The sequence below is a fragment of the Macaca nemestrina genome, chromosome 17, assembly GCF_043159975.1.
Source record: "Macaca nemestrina isolate mMacNem1 chromosome 17, mMacNem.hap1, whole genome shotgun sequence".
NCBI lineage: Eukaryota > Metazoa > Chordata > Mammalia > Primates > Cercopithecidae > Macaca > Macaca nemestrina.
The window spans coordinates 40,442,642-40,470,130 of NC_092141.1; the positions used below are offsets into that span (position 1 = coordinate 40,442,642).

The following is a 27,489-nucleotide window of genomic DNA, read 5'->3' on the forward strand; positions in this document are numbered from 1 at the left end:
TTAGTGAGCTATGATTGTGCCACTGCACACTAGCCTGGGTGACAGAGCGAGACTGTCTTAAAAAAAAAAAAAAATCAGAAAAAAAATCCAGTTCATTCCTTGAAATAATAACGAAAATTCAAAAGCCATATAGGAAAAGAATACAAGGTTGAACAAAATAAAAATCAAAAACTTCTTCAGAAAACAAAAAAGCCACCATAACCAAAGTCAAAATGGAAATGACAAGACGGGGAGAAATTATTTTCAACCCGTTTTAAAAGACCACTGCCCAATAGAGGAATGGGCAAAGGAAACAATAAGTTTACCAAAATAGATATATGTGGTTCTTAAACAATTTAAACGATAAAATATCTGAATTAAAAGTACACTGAGATGCATGTTTTCACTTACCAGATTGACAGAGACCAAAAAACTTTGCACTTAATGAGACTGGGGAAAAGGTCTCCACGTACATTACAGATAGAGTGCATTGGATTGTAACTATCAAATGTACACCCATAAAATGAAATAGTATGTATCTATGTAAAAGCATAAGGAAGCTCTGTTTTGATTTAGAGATACATGAATTTATTGCCTATTTGAATAAATTAGTTTTTAAAATAGTTGAATGGCTTTGCTGATATGTACTATTGAAGTTGACTAAATTTAAGTTGTACAGCATAGAGAAAAGACAAAAATTCTTAAGTCTCAATTATTTGGTTTTAAGAGACTTTAGAGACAGACACCTGGATTCATTTGCTAGCTCTGGCTATTTATGGTTTCATTAAGGCAAGTTATTTAACCTTTTCTTGCCTCAGTTTTCTTTTCTGGCAATGGAATAATAGTACGTAGTTCATAGCATTGTTGGGAAGATTAAATGAACCATGTAAAATCTTTATAATAGTGCCTGGCACATAGTGAACACTCAATAAATGTCAGCTGTTTTTACCTAATAGAATTTCTCAAAGAGTGATGAAGAGAAGCCACATTCTTGATATATACAGTTAATTACTGAGCATGGTTGAAGAATAGTGTTTAGAGTAGTAGTGGTTACTAGTGTTTAAAGTATGGAAAAAATAAATTATACATAGACATGTATGTACACACATCTTAAAACTATATTGTGTGAATATATTTGAATTATTTGATTCAATTAGTGTTCCATGAAATATTTATTGAGCACCTATATGTGCCAGGTGCCCCCAGAATTCTATAGTTACTAGATTTGTCGTAATCATCAGTTTACTGGTCAAGTATAAAAGTAAAGGATTCTAGTTCAAACAATTACAGTAGTTAAAAGTAATAGAATTCTTAGTGTTTCCCTAAGACAAGCATTGTAACACTGTTCTCCTATTTTTAAAAATATAAAGCTTGGGCCGGGCGTGGTGGTTCACACCTGTAATCCCAGCACTTTGGGAGGCCGAGGTGGGTGTATCACGAGGGCAGGAGTTTAAGACCAGCCTGGCCAAGATGGTGAAACCCCGTCTCTACTAAAAATACAAAAATTAGCCGGTCATGTTGGCATGCGCCTGTAATCCCAGCTACTCGGGAAGCTGAGGCAGGAGAATTGCTCGAACTGGGCAGCAGAGACTGCGGTGAGCGGAGATTGCACCACTGCACTCCAGCCTGGGCAACAGACCAAGACTCCATCTCAAATAAATAAATAAATAAATAAAGCCTGTACATATGCTTTATATTTAATGTTGACAACGTACCAGGTTTTGAGACCTTAAGCATATTATACTTTATGTGTTTAGAGTTATATCTGAGTAGCTACAGTAATGAATCCCTATTAATACAGTTTTTAGTGTACATCATTAAAATTGCTTTCATCAGGACTGGAGTGTAGCTGTATTTTAAAATCTTGTCGGGTATGTAAGCTAGTTTATAAATTTAATAAATGCTTTTAGTATAAATCTAAAGATGTAGAATTTGTGTACTTATAGTAATAACACAGGTTACTTTAAAGTATATGTGTTTGTCTAACAGGCGCTTACAGCTTTTAGATGGGGAATATGAAGTAGCCATGCAGGAAATGGAAGAATGTCCAATAAGCAAGAAAAGAGCAACATGGGAGACTATTCTTGATGGGAAGGTATGGACTACTTAGAAGGTTGAGCACGTTATAGTTATGAACTCCCATTTTTGATTGATGTTTTCCTCCCCAAATGCTAATTCATGTTGGAAGTAAAGTCCTTTGTTTTTTATTCTTTAAAAAACACAAGTAAATGATCAAATGATCTAGTCAGAGCATTTAATGGAAGGCATCATCCTTTTTTTTTTTTTTTTTTTTTTGGAGGCAGAGTCTTGCTCTGTTGCCCAGGCTGGAGTGCAGTGGTATGGTCTCGGCTCACTGCAACCTCTGCCTCCCAGGTTCAAGCGATTTCCCTGTCTCAGCCTCCCAAGTAGCTGTGATTACAGGCGCGTGCCACCACGCCTGGCTAAGTTTTTGTGTTTTTAGTAGAGACGGAGTTTGACCATCTTGGCCAGGCTGGTCTCGAACTCCTGACCTTGTGATCCGCCCGCCTCAGCCTCCCAAAGCACTGGGATTACAGGTGTGAGCCACTGCGCCCAGCCACACGGAAGGCATCATTCTTTAGAGCCAGACTGCCTGATTCAAATCTCTGCTCCTAGCTATGTGGCGTTTGGCAAGTTATTTATCCATGTCTCAGTTTTTTCACCTATAAAACGAGACATAGAATTGATTGATTAGATGAAATAATAAAATATTTAGTACAGTGCCTGGCATACAATAAGTGCTCAATAAATGTTAATGGCTATTTTAAATTCCATTTATTGTAATGGCAGGTAATAAGGGATGACTAGTAATACATTTGTTAAGAAGTCTGCAGAATTTAGATTAAGCATACTTAAAATAACTCTTTTAAGCGATAAAGAGGAATCCATACATTTCTTAAATAGGTAGATTCAAAACTATAATGATGTCCTTTATTTCTAAATATGTTAAGTCAGTATACCATCCAATGCAAAATCTCATAAGGATTTTTTTAAGCCATAAAATTAGTTCCAAGTTAATCTAGAAGGCTAAGTGTTTAGTAATACTAAGGGAAATTTTAGAAAAATATTTTGAGAATTTTTACTTACCAGTTTTAGTATGATATACAATATACAGTAGAATATACCGTAAAGTTAAGAGAACTTAAACCCTATGGTATAAGCATAGGAATAGACAAGCATGTCATTCAGGCATAGTCCTGAAATAGTTTGATGTATATTTGAAATGTAGTTTATGATAAAGGCAGTGGTATAGCTCTGTGAGAAAGAGAAACTGTTCATTAATTGTGACAACTCTTCTCCAGTCATCTGGAAATAATCTTAGACCTAATACATTCCGGAAGGCTCATAAACATGTAAAAATGAACATTAATAAGCATAGAAAAAAAATAGGTGAATGTTAATATATTGCAGTGAGGAAGACCCTTCTAAGGATGATTTAAAAGTAAGAAAGCATAAAGTAAAAATTGCCTGGTTAAAATTAGTCATTTTTATATTGCAGAAAATCTAAAGTTACAAACAAATTATGGAATGGGGGAAATATTGGTAACACAAAATGCTAATATTATGAATACATAATATTGTGAATTATAAAACAAGAAAAAGATACGCAGTGTAATAAGAAATATGTGTCAAGGACTATCACGCAGTTCTTAGAAAATATAGATGGCCAGCAAACTTTTAAAGCAATACTCAACATTATTAGTGTTCAAAGGCATGCAAATGCAGAGATACTACTTTTGACAGTTTGACACAGATTAAAAAGTTTGACAGTTTCTAGTGTTTTAGGGATGTGAGGACACAAATACTCTCAAATAATATATTGATGTAAGAGTAACTTGGGGCCGGGCTCAGTGGCTCATGCCTGTAATCCCAGCACTTTGGGAGGCCTAGGCAGATGGATCCCCTGAGGTTACGAGTTTGACACCATCCTGGCCAACATGGTGAAACCCCATCTCTACCAAAAACACAAAAATTAGCTGGGCGTGGTGGCAGATGCTTATAGTCCCAGCAACTTGGGAGGCTTAGGAGGTGTATTACTTGAACCCAGGAGGCAGAGGTTTCAGTGAGCTGAGATTATGCCACTTCACTTTATCCTGGGAGACAGAGCAAGACTCTGTCTCAGAAAAAAAAAAAAAAGGTTGATACAGTCTTACTATAGGGCAGAATGGCAATATATATAAAGTTACAATTGTATATATAGTCTTTAACAATTTAAAATTTTATATTTTTGTCACAAGGTAGTAACTTGTTAACAAAAGATAGGGGTAACAGGTTTTCTCAGCATTTTTAAAATAATGAAACAGAAACACATTCAATCTAAAAAGCCATTAAAAAGGATGATAGTTCGACAAGATTTCCATATTAAATTTTTACAGAAGTGTGTGTGTGTGTGTGTATATATATATTTTTTTTTTTTCCCCTTCTTTCTAAAATTTATAATAGTGGTTAACTCCAGGTGATGAGATTTCAAATAATTTTTATCTATAGTGTTTAGGTTTTCTGCGTGGATTTATCTTTATGATCTTTTTCATTTTAAATTTCTTGTTTTAAAGTATGTTTTTATTCATGAGACTATAAGGATTATATATATGAAGGGTTTTTGTTGGTGGTAGTTTTGTTGTTGGTGGTGGTGGTGGTGGTTTTGGGTTTTTTTGGTTTTTTTTTTTTTTGAGACGGAGTTTTACTCTGTCACCCAGGCTGGAGTGCAGTGGCATGATCTCGGCTCACTGCGACCTCCGCCTCCCGGGTTCAAGTAATTCTTCAGCGTCAGCCTCCTGAGTAGCTGGGATTACAGGCGCGCACCACCATGCCTGGCTGAATTTTTTTGTTTTTAGTAGAGATGCGGTTTCACCATATTGGCCAGGCTAGTCTCGAACTCCTGACCTTGTTATCCATCCGCCTTGGCCTCCCTACAGGTGTGAGCCACCGCGTCTGGCTTTTTTGTTTGTTTGTTTTTTTGGAGACTGAGTCTTGCTCTGTCGCCAGGCTGGAGCGCAGTGGCGTGATTTTGGCTCACGGCAACCTCCGCCTCTTGAGTTCAAGCAATTCTCCTGCCTCAGTCTCTCGAGTAGCTGGGATTACAGGCACCCGCCACCATGCCCAGCTAATTTTTTGTATTTTAGTAGAGATGGGGTTTCACCATGTTGTCCAGGATGGTCTCGAACTCCTGATCTCGTGATTGCCTGCCTCGGCCTCCCAAAGTGCTGGGATTACAGGCGTGACATTGCGCCCAGCCCTCTAGTCTAAATAGTTTTAAGAGGATTACTTTGTAATAACGATATAGAAGGAGTTTAGGCCTCTGTGGCAGTAAAACAAATTGAAGCTCTTTGAAGGTTTTATAAAAGAGAATATCATGAAAGCAGTCTTTGAGAAAATTATTTGATCTCTCCTATATTTGAATAGGAAAGTAAAAATCAGAAGCAAGGAGAACAATTGAGATACTCTTGGTAGTAAGGCAATACTGATCTATACAAAGGTTCTTGTGTGTGTGTGATCCTTGAAGGACGAGGAAGAAATAATAGACATTTCGAAAAGGACATGGTAATTACCTGAGAAATGAAAGAATAGGAGTCAAATATAATTCCAAAATTTTTAGCTTAGGGTCACTGGTAAGATGATAATGACAGGAACAAAAATAACGTGAGAAGGAAAGTGTGTTTTAGAAGAAAAGATAATGGATACACTTCTAAACATGGTTTAGTTCAAGGTGACATTGAGATCAATTGGCAATGTCCAAACAGCAGTTGGAAATACGAGTTTAGAGTTCAAGTATAAGGATAAGAATGGAGAACCAATTTGGGATCATCAGCTTAATAGGTAAATTCTTGAGGATGGGTGAGTGATTCGATCAGATGGCTAAAAGTTAGCTATTTTCAATAGCTTAGTGTCCTAAAATCAAAGAAGAGAAGCACTGGCAGTCTTTGTCAGTGAAACTGAGAGAAGTTAAAGAAAATTGCTAATTGAAAAGTTGTTCGATTTACAAGAAAAAAAAAGTAAATTGGTCACCTAAGAGCAAAGGTTACATGCTGGTGGGCTTTGGGTACCACAATTTTGTTTTTAAGACTTCAAGGCCGGGCGCGGTGGCTCATGCCTGTAACCCCAGCACTTTGGGAGGCCGAGGCGGGCGAATCACCTGAGGTCACGAGTTCAAAACCAGCCTGACCAAGATGGTGAAACCCTGTCTCTACTAAAAACACACACACAAAAAATTAGCCGGGTGTGATGGCGGGCGCCTGTAATCCCAGCTACTTGGGAGGCTGAGACAGGAGAATCCCTTGAACCTGGGAGGCGGAGGTTGCAATGAGCTGAGACCATGCCAATTGCACACCAGCCTGGGCAACAAGAGTGAAACTCCATCTCAAAAAAAAAAAAAAAAAAAGACATTTTGAACTGGTTAGCAACAACATAAATGAGAAGTTTTCCCATGAAAATTTCGATTTCTGACTTCTTTGGAAAAATCTGAAAATCTGGCTGTGCTGGACCAGTGTTTTCACATGGCAACAATTCACCCGTTGCTGATCAGTGGTCGCCTCTTTTAGGTAGCCCGTGCTTTCCAGTTCAAGTTCTGCAGTGTCTGCTCCATACGTTTACTTTGTTTGACTAGCCATCTCAGTCAGCATTTGGATTTTCAAGACAAATCTATTAAGGCAAATCCACATTGACTTACAATGATTTTTTTTTATTTCTACAATTTATTTGAATTCATTATCTGAGTCTCCAGTCTTTGCATGTTTTTTTATTTTTTAGAGGCTGCCTCCATTTGAAACATTTTCTCAGGGACCTACATTGCAGTTCACTCTTCGTTGGACAGGAGAGACCAATGATAAATCTACAGCTCCTATTGCCAAACCTCTTGCCACTAGAAATTCAGAGAGTCTCCATCAGGAAAACAAACCTGGTTCAGTTAAACCTACTCAAACTATTGGTAAGAAAACATTACAATCAAAATAATGGTTTGCAGGGTTAGGTCTCATGCTTTAGATTAATTCACTTGTGTTTTGCTTTATGTGATTCTTCTTCTTCTTCTTTTTTTTTTTTGAGACGGAGTCTTGCTCTGTTACCCAGGCAGTAGTGCAGTGGTGCGATTTTGGCTCACTGCCACCTCTGCCTTGTGGGATCAAACGATTCTCCTGCCTCAGCCTCCCAAGTAGCTGTGACTACAGGCACATGCCACCACACCTGGCTAATTTTTTGTAGTTTTAGTAGAGACAGGGTTGGCTGGGCGCAGTGGCTCACACCTGTAATCCCAGCACTTTGGGAGACCAAGGTGGGTGGATCACAAGGTCAGGAGATTGAGACCATCCTGGCTAACACGATGAAACCCCGTCCCTACTAAAAATACAAAAAAAAATTAGCCAGGCGTGGTGGTGGCCACCTGTAGTCCCAGTACTCAAGAAGCTGAGGCATGAGAATGGCGTGAACCCAGGAGGCAGAGTTTGCAGTGAGCTGAGATTGTGCCACTGCACTCCAGTCTGGGCGACAGAGCAATACTCCGTCTCAAAAAAAATAATAGTAAGTCAGTAAATTAAAGAAGTAGAGATGAGGTTTCACCATGTTAGCCAGGATGGTCTCCATCTCCTGACCTCATGATCTGCCCGCCTCAGCCTCTCAAAGTGCTGGGATTACAGGCGAGAGCCACCTCTCCTGGCCTCTATGTAATTAATTGTTTGGAAATACTATTTGGCTTATTAGGTAGGTTACGAATCATGGTAAATTAGGGTTCTCCTATCTTAAGTGTAAAGTTTTGTGTTGAAGTAGTAGTAAAAATTCTTCATCCAGAACCTTTGTGCCAAGTGTACCTAGAAATTTGAATTGAAAAAAAAGAAATTTATAGAAGCGTGATATGGTACATGGTATAGATGTCATATATAACATCTTGAAGTGGAATCCTCATGTTAATTAACTTAGGGCAAGTTTTTCCACTAAACAAATTTACCAGAAACTTACAAGAAAACGATTGGTTTTCAGATTAGCTTTTAAGATTTTGGAATCACAACTATTAAAGAGCTTTGGAACTAAGTTTTGTTTTGTTTTGTTTTGTTTTGAGATGGAGTCTAGTTCTGTGGCCCAGACTGGAGTGCAGTGGCACAATCTCGGCTTACTGCAAGCTCTGCCTCCCTGGTTCATGCCATTCTCCTGCCTCAACCTCCTGAGTAGCTGGGATTACAGGCGCTCGTCACCACGCCCAGCTACTTTTTTGATTTTTTTTGTTTTTTTTTTTGTATTTTTAGTAGAGACGGGGTTTCACCTCGTTAGCCAGGATGATCTCTATCTCCTGACCTTGTGATCCGCCCGCCTTTGCCTCCAAAAGTGCTGGGATTACAGGCATGAGCCATCGAGCCCAGCCCAGTAACTATGTTTTTTATAGCTCACATATAAGTTTTTCTGTTTGTTTGTTTTTGTTTTTTTTTTGTTTTGTTTTGTTTTGTTTTTTTAAATTGGAGTCTTGCTTTCTTGCCCAGGCTGGAGTGCAGTGGTGCAATCTTAGCTCACTGCAAGCTCCACCTCCCGGGATCATGCAGTATCCTGCCTCAGCCTCCAGAGTAGCTGGGACTATAGGCGCTGGCCACCATGCCTGGCTAAAAATTTTTTTTTTTTTTTTTGTATTTTTAATAGAGACGGGGTTTCACCGTTTTAGCCAGGAGAGTCTTGATCTCCTAAGCTCATGATCTGCCTGCCTCGGCCTCCCAAAAAATTAGGCCGGGCATGAGCCACCATACCCGGCCTATTTTTTTGTATTTTTAGTAGAGATGGGGTTTCACCGTGTTAGCCAGGATGGTGTTGATCTCCTGACCTTGTGATCCGCTCACCTAGGCCTCCTCCCTAAGTGCTGGGAATTACAGGCATGAGCCACCGCGCCCAGGCTGCAGTGCAGTGGCAGGATCTTGGCTCAGCACAACCTTAGCCTCCCGGTTTCAGGAATTCTCCTGCCACAGCCTCCCGAGTAGCTGAGATTACAGGCACACACCACCATGCCCAGCTAATTTTTGTATTTTTAGTAGAGACAGGGTTTCATCATGTAGGCCAGACTGGTCTCAAACTACTGACCTCAGGTGATCCACCCATCTCGGCCTCCCAAAGTGCTGGGATTACAGGCATGAGCCATCGTGCCCAGCCAGTTTTTAAGAGGAAAAAACATTTTCAAATAGAGTTAACCTTCTGCTGAGTTTAAGGCCCAAGTTGCAGTGTTCTATCATTTTTATTTTACTTTTTTTTTTTTGAGACAGGGTCTCTCTCTCTCACCCTGGCTGGAGTGCAGTGGTGCCATCTCAGCAACTGCCTCCCAGGCTCAAGAGATCCTCCCACCTTAGCCCTCCATACAGATAGGACTACAGGCTCGTGCCACCACACCATGTTAATTTTTGTATTTTTTGGTAGAGATGGGATTTTGCTGTCACCCACGCTGGTCTCAAACTCCTGAGCTCAAGCAATCTACCTCCCTCAGCGTCCCACAGTACTGGGACTACAGACTTGAGCCGCTGCGCCTGGCCAAGTTCTGTCCTTTTTTGTATCTGTCCAGTAGGAACATTTTCCTTGACCTGAGAGCACTTGTGTGTCTTTATCTGCCTGTTTAAAGAAGGCAGAAGGCTTAAGTTGTCCTCTTTGACCACCCATGTACACTCATTGTGTGCAGGTCACAGTAATGGTCAAAGAGATACAGGAAATGGGGCCAGGCGCAGTGGCTGACAACTGTAATCCCAGCACTTTGGGAGACCAGGGTGGGTGGATTGCTTGAAGTCCAGGAGTTCAAGACCAGCCTGGGCAACATAGTGACACCCTGTCGCTTATAAAAAATAAAAAATATAAATAAAATAAATGGCCTGTGTCAGGGGAAAGGTTTTCCAAGTAAACTGTAGTGTGGGCACTTCTCAGAATACTCAGAAGCCAGTGAAATAGGTAAAAGATTACATTGAAACTAAGAAAAAGTTATATACAAATTATACCTAATTGTTAATTATGTAAGGAAATATAAATACCCTTTTTTTTTTTTTTCTTTTGGAGACGGAGTCTTGCTCCGTCACCCGTGCTGGAGTGCAGTGGCGTGACCTCAGCTCACTGCACCCTCTGCCTCCCGGGTTCAAGCAATTCTCCTGCCTCAGCCTCCCAAGTAGCTGGGACTACAGGCATGTGCCACCATGCCTGGCTAGTTTTTATATGTATATATTTTCTTAGTAGAGATGGCGTTTCACCATGTTAGCCAGGCTGGTCTCAAACTTCTGACCTCAGGCAGTACGCCCGCCTCAGCTTCCCAAAGTGCTGGGAATGCAGACATGAGCCACCGTGCCCGGCCTGAAATAATTTTAATATACTAAGTATAACTTTCTGATAAACCATCACTTAGTGTCTGCTCACACCTGGGCTCTGAGAATACAAACACCAATTAAAACCACACTCTGGGCTGGACATGCTGACTCACATCTGTAATCCTAGTGCTTTTGGAGGCCGAGAAGAGCAGATTGCCTGAGCTCAGGAGTTCGAGACCAGCCTGGGCAACATGGTGAAACCCTGTCTCTACTAAAATACAAGCAATCAGCCGGGTGTGGTGGTGGGTACCTGTAATCCCAGCTAGTCAGGAGGCTGAGGCACGAGACTTGCTTGAACCCAGGAGGTGGAGGTTGCAGTGAGCTGAGATTGCGCCACTGCACGCCAGCCTGGGCAACAAAGTGAATCTTTGTCTCAACAGCAAAAAAAACACAACCGCACTCTGACCTCAAAGTGCTTAAAACAGCATGGTAATGACATATAATTACTTGGAGTTACTTTTTTAATTGTTTAGGATATGGGAGGTGGTTTTTTGTTTTTGTTTTTTGAGACAGAGTTTCGCTTTTGTCACCCAGGCTGAAGTGCAGTGGTGTGGTCTCAGCTCACTGCAACCTCCACCTCCCGGGTTCAAGCAATTCTCCTGCTTCCGCCTCCTGAGCAGCTAGGATTGCAGGTGCCCACCACCATGCCCGGCTAATTTTTTGTGTCTTTAGTAGAGACGGGGGTTTCGCCATGTTGTGCAGGCTGGTCTCTAACTCCTGACCTCATGATCTGCCTGCCTTGGCCTCCCAATGTGCTAGGATTACAGCCATGAGCCACCGCGCCGGGCCGGAGGTGCTTTTTAAGGAAAAAAATATGTCCTGCCAACAGATGTTAACATCAGCTTAGGGATGCTGATTATGGGTATTATTCCCACAGTCATCAGTTGAGGGAAATAACAGAAATGTATTTAAATACCACAAGTAGAATTCTGTGAAACCTTTAGTATTTAATAGTTTTTGTGAGGTACGTTATTTTGCTTTTCAAAAGCAGTGTTTTTATTGAATATAAAAGTGTATGCTTTCAGCTGTTAAAGAATCATTGACTACAGATCTGCAAACAAGAAAAGAAAAGGATACTCCAAATGAAAACCGACAGAAATTAAGAATATTTTATCAGGTAAACATAGCTGACCCTTCTTAAATTAATTATGAAATGTATTTGTTGTTTGTCAAACATGAATATTTTTTATTTTTATTTTATTTATTTATTTATTTGAGACAGGGTCTCACTTTGTTGCCCAGGCTGGAGTGCAGTGGTGCAATCTCAGCTCACTGCAACCTCTGCCTCTTGGGTTCAACCAGATTCTCACACCTCAGCCTCCCGAGTAACTGATTACAAGCACACGCCGTCACTCCCGGCTAATTTTTATAGTTTTTATGGAGACGAGGTTTTACTATGTTGCCCAGGCTTATCTTGAGCTCCAAGCGATACATTTGACAGTGTCTACCTTGGCCTCCCAAAATGCTGGGATTAACAGGCACGAGTGACCTCGCCTCGCTGGGTATATTTAATTGAAGAGAATATCTCTAATTTGATTTTCCTTTTAAATTTTTAAAACTATTTTTAGAAGTGATGTTTAAACAAAATATCTTGTTATGCATAAATTGGAGATTTGCTTTTTTTTTTTTTTTAATTGTTTTTAGTTTCTCTATAACAACAATACAAGGCAACAAACTGAAGCAAGAGATGACCTGCATTGCCCTTGGTGCACTCTGAACTGCCGCAAACTTTATAGTTTACTCAAGCATCTTAAACTCTGCCATAGCAGATTTATCTTCAACTATGTTGTGAGTAATTTTTCATATTTTCTCAATTTGTATTAAGGACATCTCTTGTACCCCACAAATATATACACCTGTGTACCCACAAAAATTTTAAAAATTAAAAAAGGGAAAAAATACGCATTAAGTACAAGACAGCTTGACTTTCAAAAATTGCTCTTTGTATAAAAATAACAAATTTCTGTATTTGATAGATTGCTGTATATATGGATTACCGTGAATGATTCAGAGTTGACATGTATTTGGAATTATAATTAATGTTTGTGTAGTGTGTCTTAAGTGACTCACAAAATCCTCAACCAACTCTTTGAATTAAATAATTTTCTTATTCTTGCTCAACCAAGAAATAAATGACATAGTTAAGATTTTAACACATTTTGTTGACCCCAGGTCTTCTGACTGCCTGTTTTACCATGCTGGTGTGCCTGGCCTATTTTAGTTTTCTAAATATTAAGAACCCACAGATTCTTTAATTAAATTGGAGGGATATTTAGGATAGGATAATTAATATTTTTTTGACATTTTTGTTGCAGTATCATCCAAAAGGTGCTAGGATAGATGTTTCTATCAATGAGTGTTATGATGGCTCCTATGCAGGAAATCCTCAGGATATTCATCGCCAACCTGGATTTGCTTTTAGTCGCAACGGACCAGTTAAGAGAACACCTATCACACACATTCTTGTGTGCAGGTCGGTAAAAAGGGCATATACCAAAAGTTTAAGCTCTGATTTTTACTGATGTTGGAGGAAGAAAGGAGCCAGACGAAGCTACTAGTTAGGTGGAAATTATTTTTCAGTATTAGGTGTCTGTGGGGTTGTTAACTGCTTTATAACACTTGATAGCTCCTATTTCTACAGAGGTTTTCTCACTTTTTCTTTGAACTTTATCCTTAAGTTTTAATAATGTTAATGTCACTACTGCTGCAGTGGTTAGTGAGATTAAAGAATTTTGTCAGTAGAAGTTTCTGGAGAATTGCTTGAACCTGGGAGGTTGAAGTTGCAGTGAGCCGAGGTCACGCCCTTGCGCTGCAGCCTGGCAACAAAAGCAAAACTTCATCTCAAATAATAATAATAGTAATAAATAAAATTACAAAGGGGGAATTTTTAATCTTAGTAAAACTGAAAAAAATTTTAAGGCAGGTGTATGTAACCAGTGTTAGGACTTGTCTGCTTTGTGAATATACATGAGTTAGAATATACAATTTTGACATGTAGAATTTTATATGCATATTCCTATCTGAATGGGCCCTATCTAGCACTTCATTTCTTTTTCCTCCTTTTTAACTATAAATTTTCACACACACAAAGATAGTTTTAAAACTGTGTTTGAATTAATATGTAATAGGTTTGATTTACATTATGTACCGAAAGAAAATAACTACTGGGCCTGTGCCTCTAATACTGTTGTTTTGTGGTTAGTTTTATAAAATGGTGATGTTGCAGATTATCAGAGATCTCAACTCCTAGTCGTAAGGTTAGATGGTATACATGTAGAGACCATAAATCAACATTTATTTCTTTTCATTAGGCCAAAACGAACAAAAGCAAGCATGTCTGAATTTCTTGAATCTGAAGATGGAGAAGTAGAACAGCAAAGAACATATAGTAGTGGCCATAATCGTCTGTATTTCCATAGTGATACGTGCTTACCTCTCCGTCCACAAGAAATGGAAGTAGATAGTGAAGATGAAAAGGATCCTGAATGGCTAAGAGAAAAAACCATTACAGTAATTATTATTACCATCTTTATTGGCAATTGTCTTGAAATATTAATTTGTTTTGAAAATTGCTTAATATGAACTAGACTTTCAGTGTAAAAGAACTCTTTTTTTAAAAAATTAAGGAATCCAGAAATGTACAATTTTTTAAATTGTCACTTTAAAAGTTAACCAAGTTAGGTTGGGGGTGGTCGCTCATCCCTGTAATCCTAGCACTTTTGGAGGCAGTCAGATTGCCTGAGTTCAGGAGTTCAAGACCAGTTGACAACATGGCGAAACCCGGTCTCTACTAAAAATACAAAAAATTAGCTGGGTATGGTGGCACGCACTTGTAGTCCCAGCTACTCAGGAGGCTGAGGCAGGAGAGTCGCTTAACCCCAGGAGGTGGAGGTTGCAGTGAGCCAGGATTATACCACTGCACTCCAGCCTGGGTGATAGAGCGAGACCCTGTCTCAAAACAAAAAAGTTACCAAGTTAAAGGGAAGATGGATTTTCTTCAAGTAAATTTGTATTGTGTGTTTTCATTTCTATATTTATAGGTAATCCTAATTTAACCTTTCCCTTTTCGTTTATTTGCTTGCTTATTTATTTATTTATTTTCTGAGACAGAGTCTCCTCTGTCGCCCAGGCTGGAGTGGAGTGGCATGATCTCGGCTCACTGCAAGCTCCACCTCCTGGGATCACGCCATTCTCCTGCCTCAGCCTTCCGAGTAGCTGGGACTACAAGCGCCTGCCACCACGCCCGGCTAATTTTTTGTATTTTTTTTTTTTTTTTGAGGTGGAGTCTCGCTCTGTCGCCCAGGCTGGAGTGCAGTGGCCAGATCTCAGCTCACTGCAAGCTCCGCCTCCTGGGTTTACGCCATTCTCCTGCCTCAGCCTCCCGAGTAGCTGGGACTACAGGCGCCCGCCACCACGCCCGGCTAGTTTTTTGTATTTTTAGTAGAGACGGGGTTTCACCGTGTTAGCCAGGATGGTCTCGATCTCCTGACCTCGTGATCCGCCCGTCTCGGCCTCCCAAAGTGCTGGGATTACAGGCTTGAGCCACCGCGCCCGGCCTGTATTTTTTTTTTTTTTTTTTTTTTGAGACGGAGTTTCGCTCTGTCGCCCAGGCTGGAGTGCAGTGGCGCGATCTTGGCTCACTGCAAGCTCCGCCTCCCGGGTTCACACCATTCTCCTGCCTCAGCCTCCCGAGTAGCTGGGACTACAGGCGCCCACAACCGTGCCCGGCTAATTTTTTGTATTTTTAGTAGAGACGGGGTTTCACCGTGGTCTCGATCTCCTGACCTTGTGATCCGCCCGCCTCGGCCTCCCAAAGTGCTGGGATTACAGGCGTGAGCCACCGCGCCCGGCCTCCTTCTCTACTAATAGAAAATACAACAGTTAGCTGGGCATGGTAGCATGTGCTTGTGATCGCAGCTGCTCGGGAGGCTGAGACAGGAGAATCGCTTGAACCCGGAAGGTCAAGGTTTAAGTGAGCTGAGTGCCACTGTACTTCAGCCTGGGCGACAGAGCAAGACTCTGTCTCTAAATAAATGAATAAAATACAATAAAATGACTACTTAAATAGAAGTCAATTTTAAGAAATGTTATCACTTTGCTGTAAAATATGTTGTGGTATTTTTGGTTCCAAAACATTGTTTTTGACATACTCACAAGTTTTTCTTAAAGTATGTTACATTTATTCTGTGTTGAATAGGTGTTTTTCGTTCTTTTCCCCAGCAAATTGAAGAATTTTCTGATGTTAATGAAGGAGAGAAAGAAGTGATGAAACTCTGGAATCTCCATGTCATGAAGCATGGGTAGGGTATTTCTAAATTAATTTAAATATTTTATTCTTTATGGTCTTTTGCTGTTTTCCATTCTAGAAATCTAAAATTCAATCATTGTATATGTGTCCCAAATCTTATTCTAGTTCAGTGTTTTTTGGTTTGGCAGGTTTTTTTTAGGTACAAAGACGTTCCTTTTGGTATTATTTTTAACAGTGAATTAATATTATATTCGTTAGTATTAATAAAATCAGGGCAAAAACTGGGCCTTGTCTTTAGAACTTGTTGCAGAGATGTGAGTCATTGCAACATTATGTATCAGGGTTGTGATTCCATCACCTTTCAAGAGGAACAGACTGCTACAACCCTGGTGTCTGTAGAAAATGGTGTCATCATTATAGACCTTCCTCAGAAATCACTGGTGCCCATCCTAACTCTCGTAGTAGTGTTTCTCCCATGCTTGCAAACTCTATCAGGGTTGACTCATTCACACTCAAAACATCTTATAGAGCTGGGCGTGGTGGCTCACACCTGTAATCCCAGCACTCTGAGAGGCCAAGGTGGGTGGATCACTTGAGGTCAGAAGTTTGAGACCAACCTGGCCAATATGGTGAAACCCTGTCTCGGCCGGGCGCGGTGGCTCAAGCCTGTAATCCCAGCGCTTTGGGAGGCCGAGACGGGTGGATCACGAGGTCAGGAGATCGAGACCATCCTGGTGAACATGGTGAAACCCCGTCTCTACTAAAAAATACAAAAAACTAGCTGGGCGAGGTGGCGGTGCCTGTAGTCCCAGCTACTCGGGAGGCTGAGGCAGGAGAATGGCGTGAACCCGGGAGGCGGAGCTTGCAGTGAGCTGAGATCCGGCCACTGCAACTCCAGCCCGGGAGACAGAGCGAGACTCCGTCTCAAAAAAAAAAAAAAAAAAAAAAAGAAACCCTGTCTCCACTAAACATACAAAAATTAGCTGGGTGTGTTGTCACACACCTGTAATCCCACTTAGGAGGCTGAGGCACTAGAATTGCTTGAAGAACCCGGAAAGTGGAAATTACAGTGAGCCAAGATTGCACCACTGCACTCCAGCCTGGGCAACAGAGTGAGACCCTGTCTCCAAAAAAAAAAAAAAAAAAAAAAAAAAAAAAAAAAAAAAAAAAAAAAGCCACCTTGGTGGGACCCACGACCAGGGAGCAGCAGAAGGCAAGACAGAGCTGGAGGTTCATTTAATGACCCAATTTTCATGCCTTTTATTGCCATGTGTTACATGTCTGGAAATCCTGAAAATTACCACAGTTATTACCACAATTTTTAACAATTGGTTAATTTTTCAGAATAAAACATGAGGCTTTTTGGATTTGTTTACCATTTCATAGAGGTGAAAGGAGAACAATTTTTGTTTCTTATTCCTTTGCAGCTAAAAGTATGTTCCTGGCTTGGTGTGGTGGCTCACACTTATAATACTGGCATTTTAGGATGCCAAGGCAGGAGGATCACTGGAATTGAGGAACTAAAGACCAACCTGGGCAACATAGTGAGACCTTGTGTCTACTGAATTTTTTTTTTTTTTTTTTTTTTTTGAGACAGAGTCTCTCTCTGTCTCCCAGGCTGGAGTGCAGTGGTGCGATCTCGACTCACTGCAAGCACCGCCTCCCAGGTTCATGCCATTCGCCTGCCTCAGCCTCCCGAGCAGCTGGGGACTACAGGCACCCGCCACCACGTCCAGCTAATTTTTTGTATTTTTGGTAGAGACGGGGTTTCACCGTGTTAGCCAGGATGGTCTCAATCTCCTGACCTCGTGATTCGCCCACCTCGGCCTCTCAAAGTGCTGGAATTACAGGCATAATTACCCGACCCACCCAAGTATTTTATGCTTTTTTTTTTTTTTTTTGAGACGGAGTATCGCTCTGTTGCCCAGGCTGGAGTGCAGTGGCGTGATCTCGGCTCACTGCAAGCTCCGCCTCCCGGGTTCACGCCATTCTCCTGCCTCAGCCTCCCGAGTAGCTGGGACTACAGGCCCCACAACCGCGCCCGGCTAATTTTTTTTGTATTTTTAGTAGAGACGGGGTTTCACCGTAGTCTCGATCTCCTGACCTTGTGATCCGCCCGCCTCGGCCTCCCAAAGTGCTGGGATTACAGGCTTGAGCCACCGCGCCCGGCCTTTTTTTTTTTTTTTTTGAGACGGAGTCTGGCTCTGTCGCCCGGGCTGGAGTGCAGTGGACGGATCTCAGCTCACTGCAAGCTCCACATCCCAGGTTTACGCCATTCTCCTGCCTCAGCCTCCCGAGTAGCTGGGACTACAGGCGCCCGCTGCCTCGCCCGGCTATTTTTTTGTATTTTTTAGTAGAGATGGGGGTTTCACCATGTTAGCCAGGATGGTCTCGATCTCCTGACCTCGTGATCCGCCCATCTCGGCCTCCCAAAGTGCTGGGATTACAGGCTTGAGCCACCGCGCCCGGCCGTATTTTATGCTTTTAAGACTGCTTATGTAATTGAAGAACAGAAATTATATCTACTGTTCTAATGACACCTGTTTAAGCTTAACTTAGATTAAATCTCTTGAAATTTCTAAAATGGTAAGCTTGGCCGGGCGCGGTGGCTCAAGCCTGTAATCCCAGCACTTTGGGAGGCCGAGACGGGCGGATCACGAGGTCAGGAGATCGAGACCATCCTGCCTAACACGGTGAAACCCCGTCTCTACTAAAAAATACAAAAAACTAGCCGGGCGAGGTGGCGGGCGCCTGTAGTCCCAGCTACACGGGAGGCTGAGGCAGGAGAATGGCGTAAACCCGGGAGGCAGAGCTTGCAGTGAGCCGAGATCCGGCCACTGCACTCCAGCCCGGGCGACAGAGCGAGACTCCATCTCACAAAAAAAATAAATAAATAAAAATAAAATGGTAAGCTTATTCAGATGATTAAGGCTCAGTTTCTCTATAGTTTTACCGCTTCTTTTATCATCTTTTATTTACTGGAATTGGATATAGTCTTCTTATAATGGTTATCACTATTGCATTTGACAAAAATGCCTTGTATTGCTATTGATTTTCTGTTTTTATTAAATAGGTTTATTGCTGACAATCAAATGAATCATGCCTGTATGCTGTTTGTAGAAAATTATGGACAGAAAATAATTAAGAAGAATTTATGTCGAAACTTCATGCTTCATCTAGTCAGCATGCATGACTTTAATCTTATTAGCATAATGTCAATAGATAAAGCTGTTACCAAGCTCCGTGAAATGCAGCAAAAATTAGAAAAAGGGGAATCTGCTTCCCCTGCAAACGAAGAAATAACTGAAGAACAAAATGGGACAGCAAATGGATTTAGTGAAATTAACTCAAAAGAGAAAGCTTTGGAAACAGATAGCGTCTCAGGGGTTTCAAAACAGAGCAAAAAACAAAAACTCTGAAAAGATCTAACCCCATGTTATGGACAAACACTGAAATTACATTTTAGGGAATTCATCCTCTAAGAATAATTATGTTTTTGTTTGTAATCATAGGTTCCAAACAGGCACTGTTAGATGAAGTAAATGATTTCAACAAGGATATTTGTATCAGGGTTCTACTTCACTTCATTATGCAGCATTACATGTATATCACTTTCATTGATATCATTAAAACATTCTCTAGTTTAAGCATGAAAAGCAATATTTCAAAGAGTATTTTTAAATTCAACAGTTGTCATCAAATATGTTGAATTGATAATCTAGAAATTATTTCATATATAAATTAGAATTTTTTTGCATTTATGACTGGCTGTTTTTCTACTTTGTAATTGTGAGACATTTTCTTGGGGAGGGAAAATTGGAATGGTTCCCTTTTTTAGAAATTGAAGCGGTCTTCATATATCAACTACAGAAAAGAAAAAAAATAGAAATTGAAGGATTTTTATGAAATTATATTGCATTACTATTTGCAGTCAAACTTAGATCCTTGTTTTTGAAATCATTTATCAATTCAGAATGAAAAATTATAATGTGAGATATTTTACATTACGTAAGTTCATTTTACAATTAAAAAATAGCACTTCTTCATCTTATGCCTGTTTGAGACGATAATAAATTTTCACATTGTTGACAGTGAAATGCCATGTTGGTTTATAAGATTACTGACCATTTTGTTTTCATGTGGATAATTTTAGTGCATTGCTCACTCAGTATGTTTTTTTTTTTAACTTGAACATTTTGCTTGTTTTGGTTTTTCTTTTTTAATTAGATAATCACATGGAAAATTCAGCTGTTCGTATCTTTAAATTAGGATTGCAAACCAAGGGAAGAACACGCTTGAGATTTTAAAATGTCACTTATAAGGGGAGAAGTATTCTTAAAAAGTCAACCAGAAAACTGTTATGCCTTTTATTTCTTTGCAAGGATGTCTTTGTAATGTGTTTCATGAATAGAATATCCAATACAGATAAGCTGACTTGAATCATTTTGAGCAATTTTGCCCTGTGTTATATGTGTTTCATGCACATATTTGCAGTTGGATTTTCTCCAACAGAAAGTGGATTCACTACTGGCACATTAACAAGCACCAATAGGTTTTATTCCAACTCCGAGCACTGTGGTTGAGTAACATCACCTCAATTTTATATTATCCTTAAAGATATTGCATTTTCATATTCTTTATTTATAAAGGATCAATGCTGCTGTAAATACAGGTATTTTTAATTTTAAGATTTCATTCCACCACCATCAGATGCAGTTCCCTATTTTGTTTAATGAAGGGATATATAAGCTTTCTAATGGTGTCTTCAGAAATTTATAAAATGTAAATACTGATTTGATTGGTCTTTAAGATGTGTTTAACTGTGAGGCTATTTAACGAATAGTGTGGATGTGATTTGTCATCCAGTATTAAGTTCTTAGTCATTGATTTTTGTGTTTAAAAAAAAATAGGAAAGAGGGAAACTGCAGCTTTCATTACAGATTCCTTGATTGGTAAGCTCTCCAAATGATGAGTTTTAGTAAACTCTGATTTTGCCTCTGGATAGTAGATCTCGAGCATTTATCTCGGGCTTTAATTTGCTAAAGCTGTGCACATATGTAAAAAAAAAAAAATAGATTATTTTAGGGGAGATGTAGGTGTAGAATTATTGCTTATGTCATTTCTTAAGCAGTTATGCTCTTAATGCTTAAAAGAAGGCTAGCATTGTTTGCACAAAAAGTTGGTGATTCCCTCCCCCAAATAGTAATAAAATTACTTCTGTTGAGTAAACTTTTTATGTCATCGTAAAAGCTGAAAAAATCCCTTTGTTTCTATTTATAAAAAAAAAGTGCTTTTCTATATGTACCCTTGATAACAGATTTTGAAGAAATCATGTAAGATGATAAAGCATTTGAATGGTACAGTAGATGTAAAAAAAATTCAGTTTAAAAGAACATTTGTTTTTACATTAAATGTTTATTTGAAATCAAATGATTTTGTACATAAAGTTCAATAATATAAAAGCTGTATTCTGTTTTGGGGTTTTTTGTTATTATGCATTGTTAACATGTACATTAAAATTTTGGTTTAGATAGCATAGTAAGAATTCAGCCGGCCGGGCACGGTGGCTCAAGCCTATAATCCCAGCACTTTGGGAGGCCGAGGCGGGTGGATCACGAGGTCAGGAGATCGAGACTATCCTGGCTAACATGGTGAAACCCCGTCTCTACTAAAAATACAAAAAACTAGCTGGGCGAGGTGGCGGGCGCCTGTAGTCCCAGCTACTTGGGAGGCTGAGGCAGGAGAATGGCGTAAACCTGGGAGGCGGAGCTTGCAGTGAGCCGAGATCGCGCCACTGCACTCCAGCCTGGGTGACAGAGCGAGACTCCGTCTCAAAAAAAAAAAAAAAAAAAAAAAAAAAGAATTCAGCCTCAGATGAGTCAGAGCTAATAAGAAATTAGGAAAATCTTAATGTGAAATCCTGCTTTCATCAGTTACAACTAGTATGTCATTTATGGTATTACATAAATATTTAAAAACTTTTAGTTCAGAGTAATGTCAATTATTAGTCACCCACATAGCTACGCATCTTTGGTTGTGGGTTTTTTTCTTTTAAGTGAAAAAATTTATCTTGGTAATTAGAAAGCTCATAGAGGCCAGGTACGGTGGCTCACACCTGTAATCCCAACACTTCGGGAGGCTGAGGTGGGTGCATCACAAGGTCAGGAGGTCAAGACCAGCCTGGCCAACATAGTGAAACCCTGTCTCTACTAAAAATAAAAAAATTAGCTGGGCATGGTGGCATGCGCCTGTAATCCCAGCTACTCAGGAGTCTGAGGCAGGAGAATCGTTTGAAACCAGGAGGCAGAGGTTGTGAGCAGAGATCGCACCATTGTACTCCAGCCTGGGCAACAGAGCAAGACTCTGTCTCCAAAAGAGAAAAGAAAAAATTAGCTGAGTGTGGTGGTGCACACCTGTAGTCTCAGCTACTCCAGAGTCTGAGGAGAAGATCACTTCAGCCTGGGAGGTTGAGGCTGCTGTGAGCCATGTTCATGCCAGGCACTCCATCCTGGGTGACAGAGTGAGACTCTTGTCTCAAAAAAAAAATAAGTATACTGAATATTAGATACTGCTTCAGTAAATAATTTCTCAAATTATTTAAATACTGATTACTGAATGTGAAAGGAAATTTTTGAAAACTATTTTGGGGCCTGGCATACTGGCTCATGCCTGTAATTCCAGCACTTTGGGAGGCTGAGGTGGGAGGAGGTGTTTTGAGATCAGGCTAGGCAACATAGTGAGGAAACTCCATCTTTATTAAAATACAGGAAAATTGGCTGGGCGCGGTGGATCACCGAGGTCAGGAGTTCGAGACCAACTTGGCCTATATGGTGAAACTCCATCTCTACTAAAAATACAAAATCAGCCGGGCGTTGTGGCGGGCACCTGTAATCCCAGCTACTGGGGAGGCTGAGGCAGGAGAATCACTTGAACCCGGGAGGCGGAGGTTGCGGTGAGCCAAGATCGCACCACTGCACTCCAGCCTGGACAACAAGACTGAAACTCTGTCTCAAAAAAAAAAAACCAGAAAAAGCAGGAAAAGATGGATTAAGAACACAGACGGTTTCATCAAGATGGAAGTTGGCAGATGTCACTGTTCAGAAGAAAAGGAGAAACAGACACTCAACACAGTTATGGCCGGAAAATAAATTGGTACAACCTCTAGAGAAAGCTATCTGGTGCTTTCTGTTAAAATCGCAATGCAGATAACCTTTGCCCTAGTAACTCAATTTTTAGGAATTTATCCTCCGTGTGAACTAGAATATAAATTGACAAATTGTCACCACTGTTAAAAATAGCAGATTAGACAAATCAGTAGGGGACTGGTTAAATTATCATACATCCATGTAAGTGTACAGTATACTATTTAGCAATTTTTAAAAGGATCAGAAAGGGCTGGGTGCAGTGGCTGTAATTGCAGCACGTTGGTAGCCCTACGGGTGGATCATTTGGGGCTGGGAGTTCCAGACCAGCTTGGCCAACTTATCAAAACCCTGCCTCTACTAGAAATATCAAAAATTAGCCGGGCATGGTGGTGCATACCTGAAATCTTAGCTACTTGGGAGGCTGAGGCAGGAGAATCACTGGAACCTGGGAGGTGCACTGCATTGCAGCCTGGGCAACAGAGGGAGACTCTCAAAAAACAAAAACAGACACAGTGAAAAGCCTCCCTCCCATTTGTCCTTTTCTCCAATTCACTGTCCTCCATAAAAGCAACTGTTTCTGTGTATACTTTTAGATATACTCTACAACTCAAATATGGGTATTTTTCAATTTTTAACAATAAAAATGGTAGTATGCCATAAATTATTCTGTACTGTACTTCTGTTTTGGTGTTTGTTCCACATTGACATCAGTTCACAGAACCCTTTTCTGGTCTTTTTTTTTTTTTTTTTTTTTTTTTTTTTGCTTTTGGTGCTGCTGGGCAAGGCTGGAATGCAGTGGCACAACCTTGGCTCACTGCAACCTCCACCTCCCAAGCTCAAGCGATTCTCCTGTCTTAGCCTCCCCAGTGAGATTATAGGCACCCACCACCACGCCCGGCTAATTTTTGTATTTTTAGTAGAGACAGAGTTTCACCATGTTGGACAGGCTGGTCTCGAACTCCTGACCTCAAGTGATCCACCTGCCTCGGCTTCCCAAAGTGCCTGAATTACAGGTGTGAGCCACTGTGCTGGGCTCACTCAGTTTATATTTTCTGCTTGTTAAAGTTATAGTATGTTGCTCCTAGTATAATTATACCACATACCATGTTAAAGCAGACATCGATGTTTTCCCCTGTTAGCAGTAAAAAAAGAAAGAAAAAAAGCCCTGATTAAATTCATCTATTCATCTAAAGATGAAATTATATGTAGTCTTCCCTTCAACAAACAACTACCAGGATATGCCAGAACTTGAGTTCACAGTATGCACTCTGGTGTGTGTGTGTGTTTTTTTGGAAAAAAAAAATGTAGACCGGGCACAGTGGGTCACACCTGTAATCCCAGTACTTTGGGGGGCTGAGGTGAGTGTATCCACCTGAGGTCAGGAGTTCAAGACCAGCCTGGCCAACATAATGGAACCCTATCTCTACTAAAAATACAAAAATTAGCCGGGCATGGTGGTGGGCACCTGTAATCCCAGCTACTTGGGAGGCTGTGGCAGGGATAATTACTTGAACCTGGCAGGTGGAGGTTGCAGTGAGCCAACATTGCGCCACTGCACTCCAGCCTAGGTGACAGACGGAGACTCCGTTTCAATATATATATATATACACACACACAGAGATAGAGTGAGTCTCACTATGTTGTTCAGGCTGGGCTCAAACTCCTGGGCTCCAGCAGTCCTCCTGCCTCGACCTCCCAAAGTACTGGGATTGTAGGCATGAGCCACTGTACCTGGCTCAATCGGGGTTTTTTTTTGTTTGTTTTTGTTTTTTTTTTTGAGACGGAGTCTCGCTCTGTCGCCCAGGCTGAAGTGCAGTGGCCGGATCTCAGCTCACTGCAAGCTCCACCTCCCGGGTCTACGCCATTCTCCTGCCTCAGCCTCCCTAGTAGCTGGGACTACAGGCGCCCGCCACCTCGCCTGGCTAGTTTTTTGTATTTTTTTAGTAGAGACGGGGTTTCACCGTGTTAGCCAGGCTAGTCTCGATCTCCTGACCTCGTGATCCGCCCGTCTCGGCCTCCCAAAGTGCTGGGATTACAGGCTTGAGCCACCGCGCCCGGCCCCCACTTTTTTTTTTTTTTTTTTTTTTTGAGACGGAGTCTCGCTGTATTGCCAGACTGGAGTGCAGTGGCGGGATCTTGGCTCACTGCAACCTCCGCCTTCCGAGTTCAAGTGATTCTCCTGCCTCAGCCTTTCAAGTAGCTGGGACTCTAGGCGCACGCTAGCACGCCCAGCTAATTTTTGTATTTTTAGTAGAGACGGGGTTTCACCATGTTGGCCAGGATGGCCTCAGTCTCCTGACCTCGTGATCTGACCTCCTTGGCCTTCCAAAGTGCTGGCATTACAGACATGAGCCACCGCTCCCAGCCCCACTCTGGTATTCTTAGTAGGTGCCCAAGATCCATTGATCTTTTTTTTTTTTTTTTTTTTTTTTTTTTGTGAGATGCAGTTTTGCTCTTACTGCCCAGGCTGGAGTGCAATGGCATGATCTTGGCTCACCACAACCTCCACCTCCACCTCCTGGGTTCAAGCGATTCCCCTGCCTCAACCTCCCGAGTAGGTGGGATTACAGGCGCACACCACTACACCCAGCTAATTTTTGTATTTTTAGTGGAGATGGGGTTTCACCATGTTGGCCAGGATGGCCTCGATCTTCTGACCTCGTGATCCACCCGTCTCGGCCTCTCAAAGTGCTGGGATTACAGGCATGAGCCACTGTGCCTGGCCCCAAGATCCAATTTCTAGAGGAACGTATGTTCCTACTAGTGTAAGGTTGATTTATACAGGGTAAAAATTCACTAAAATTCTTACTCAAAGTAAGATTGTTACTTAAACGTCTACTGGGATGAATCATTTTATAAAGCTGGTTCTAGAAAACAGGATTTATCTCCTGGATTATTGGTTGTTGTTTTTTTCTTTTTATTGTAAATCCATTTTTTGTTTGTTTGTTTGTTTGAGACGGAGTTTCACTCTTGTTGCCCAGGCTGGGGTGCGATGGTGCAGTCTTGGCTCACTGCAACCTCCAACTCCCGGGTTCAAGCAATTCTCCTCTCAGCCCTCCGAGTAGCTAGAATTACAGACGCATGCCACCACGCCCAACTAATTTTTGTATGTTTATTAGAGAGGGGGTTTCATCATATTAGTCAGGTTGGTCTCAAACTCCTGACCCCGGGTGATACACCTGCCTCGGCCTCCCAAAGTGCTATGATTATAGGCTTAAGCCACTGGGCCCGGTCTTGTTGATCCATTTTTATCTGCTGTCTTTTCCACTTGGCAAAGTTCCAACCAGGGGCCGCCTGTAGGTGCCCTAACTCCTGGAATAATATTTATGTCCAAGCTACTACATCATTTTCCTTTTTTTTTTTTTTTTCTTTTCCTTTTTTTTTTAATTTGATTTTTTTGATACAGAGTCTCGCTTTGTCGCCCAAGTTGGAGTGCAGTTGCACGGTCTCGGCTCACTGCAAGCTCCGCCTCCTGGGTTCACGCCATTCTCCTGTCTCAGACTCCTGAGTAGCTCGGACTACAGGCACCCGCCACCGCGCCCGGCTAATTTTTCTTTTTTTTTTTTTTTTAGTATTTTTAGTAGAGAGAGGGTTTCACCGTGTTAGCCAGGATGGTCTTGATCTCCTGACCTCGTGATCCTACTACCTTGGCCTCCCAAAGTGTTGGGATTACAGGCGTGAGCCACAGCGCCCAGCTTTTTTTTTTTTTTTTTTTTTTTTTTTTTTCTTGAGACAGGGTCTCGCTCTGTCGCCAGGCTGGAGTGGAGTGCAGTGGTGCGATTTCAGCTCAGTGCAACCTGCAACTCCCTGGTTCAAGTGATTCTCCTGCCTCAGCCTCGCGAGTAGCTGTGATTACAGGCACACACCACCACGCCCAAGTGATTTTTTTTTTTTTTTTTTGAGACGGGAGTTTCGTTCTTGTTGCCCAGGGTGGTGTGCAATGTCATGATCTCGGCTCACCGCAACCTCCGCCTCCCAGGTTCAAGCGATTCTCCTGCCTCAGCCTCCCGAGTTGCTGGGATTACAGGCGCTTGCCACCATGCCCGGCTAATTTTGTATTTTTAGTTGAGATGGGGTCTCTCCATGTTGGTCAGGCTGTTCTTGGACTCCTGACCTCAAGTGATCCACCTGCCTCGGCCTCCCAAAGTGCTGGGATTACAGGCGTGAGCCACTGCACTTGCCCCCACGCCCAGGTAATTTTTGTATTTTTAGTAGAGAGACGGTTTCACCATGTTGGCCAGGATGGTCTTGATCTCCTGACCTTGTGATCTGCCCACCTCGACCTCCCAAAGTGCTGGGATTACAGGTGTGAGCCACTGCACCTGGCCTGCCATCCTTTTTCATAACCCAAATAGCTTCTACCTGTTCTTCTAGTGTGCTATCACTAGTAGCCATTCTTCTGTTCAGCTATTGAATATCTGTGCCAACACTTTTCCCAAGCACTAGGAATGGGAAGCTGTGTAAGACTAAGATCCTGCTTCAAGGATTCTCCCAGTGTTTATAGGTCAAAACAGGAGTCATTTACATCTTCCTTCTTTCCCTATTATAAGCATATATCCCTTTGGTAGACTTGCTACTCCAGAGAAAAGGTGAAGTTATACAGGTATCGGAAGAGAAGTTTTTTCTATTTTGACACGTAAATTTATGAATTGCCTGAAATACCTAGAATGTAATGGGACTAATAAATCTTAGCTCCTTTCTTTACTAATTCAACTAAGATTTTCTACCAAGTGTGTTGTCTAAATTATACCTGTTTCTCTTCTTGTTTGGGGAGTAGATTCTTCTGTCAGACCTT

At 41.3% G+C, this 27,489-nt stretch overlaps 1 protein-coding gene across 3 annotated transcripts in view; it reads left to right on the forward strand.

Moving 5' to 3' along the window:
• LOC105485200 (SUZ12 polycomb repressive complex 2 subunit) overlaps positions 1-21,015 on the forward strand; it is a 66,126-nt gene extending 45,111 nt beyond the window's left edge. For all 3 annotated transcript variants that reach the window (XM_011747420.3, XM_011747421.3, XM_071082667.1), the window contains 8 exons: positions 1,969-2,074; positions 6,745-6,922; positions 11,327-11,418; positions 11,946-12,089; positions 12,617-12,774; positions 13,613-13,811; positions 15,522-15,601; positions 18,623-21,015. In XM_011747420.3, the coding sequence (XP_011745722.1) occupies positions 1,969-2,074; positions 6,745-6,922; positions 11,327-11,418; positions 11,946-12,089; positions 12,617-12,774; positions 13,613-13,811; positions 15,522-15,601; positions 18,623-18,968 (1,303 nt within the window). In that variant the 3' untranslated portion in view covers positions 18,969-21,015. The remainder of the gene's footprint in view (positions 1-1,968; positions 2,075-6,744; positions 6,923-11,326; positions 11,419-11,945; positions 12,090-12,616; positions 12,775-13,612; positions 13,812-15,521; positions 15,602-18,622) is intronic.
• Positions 21,016-27,489: the final 6,474 nt, after the last annotated feature.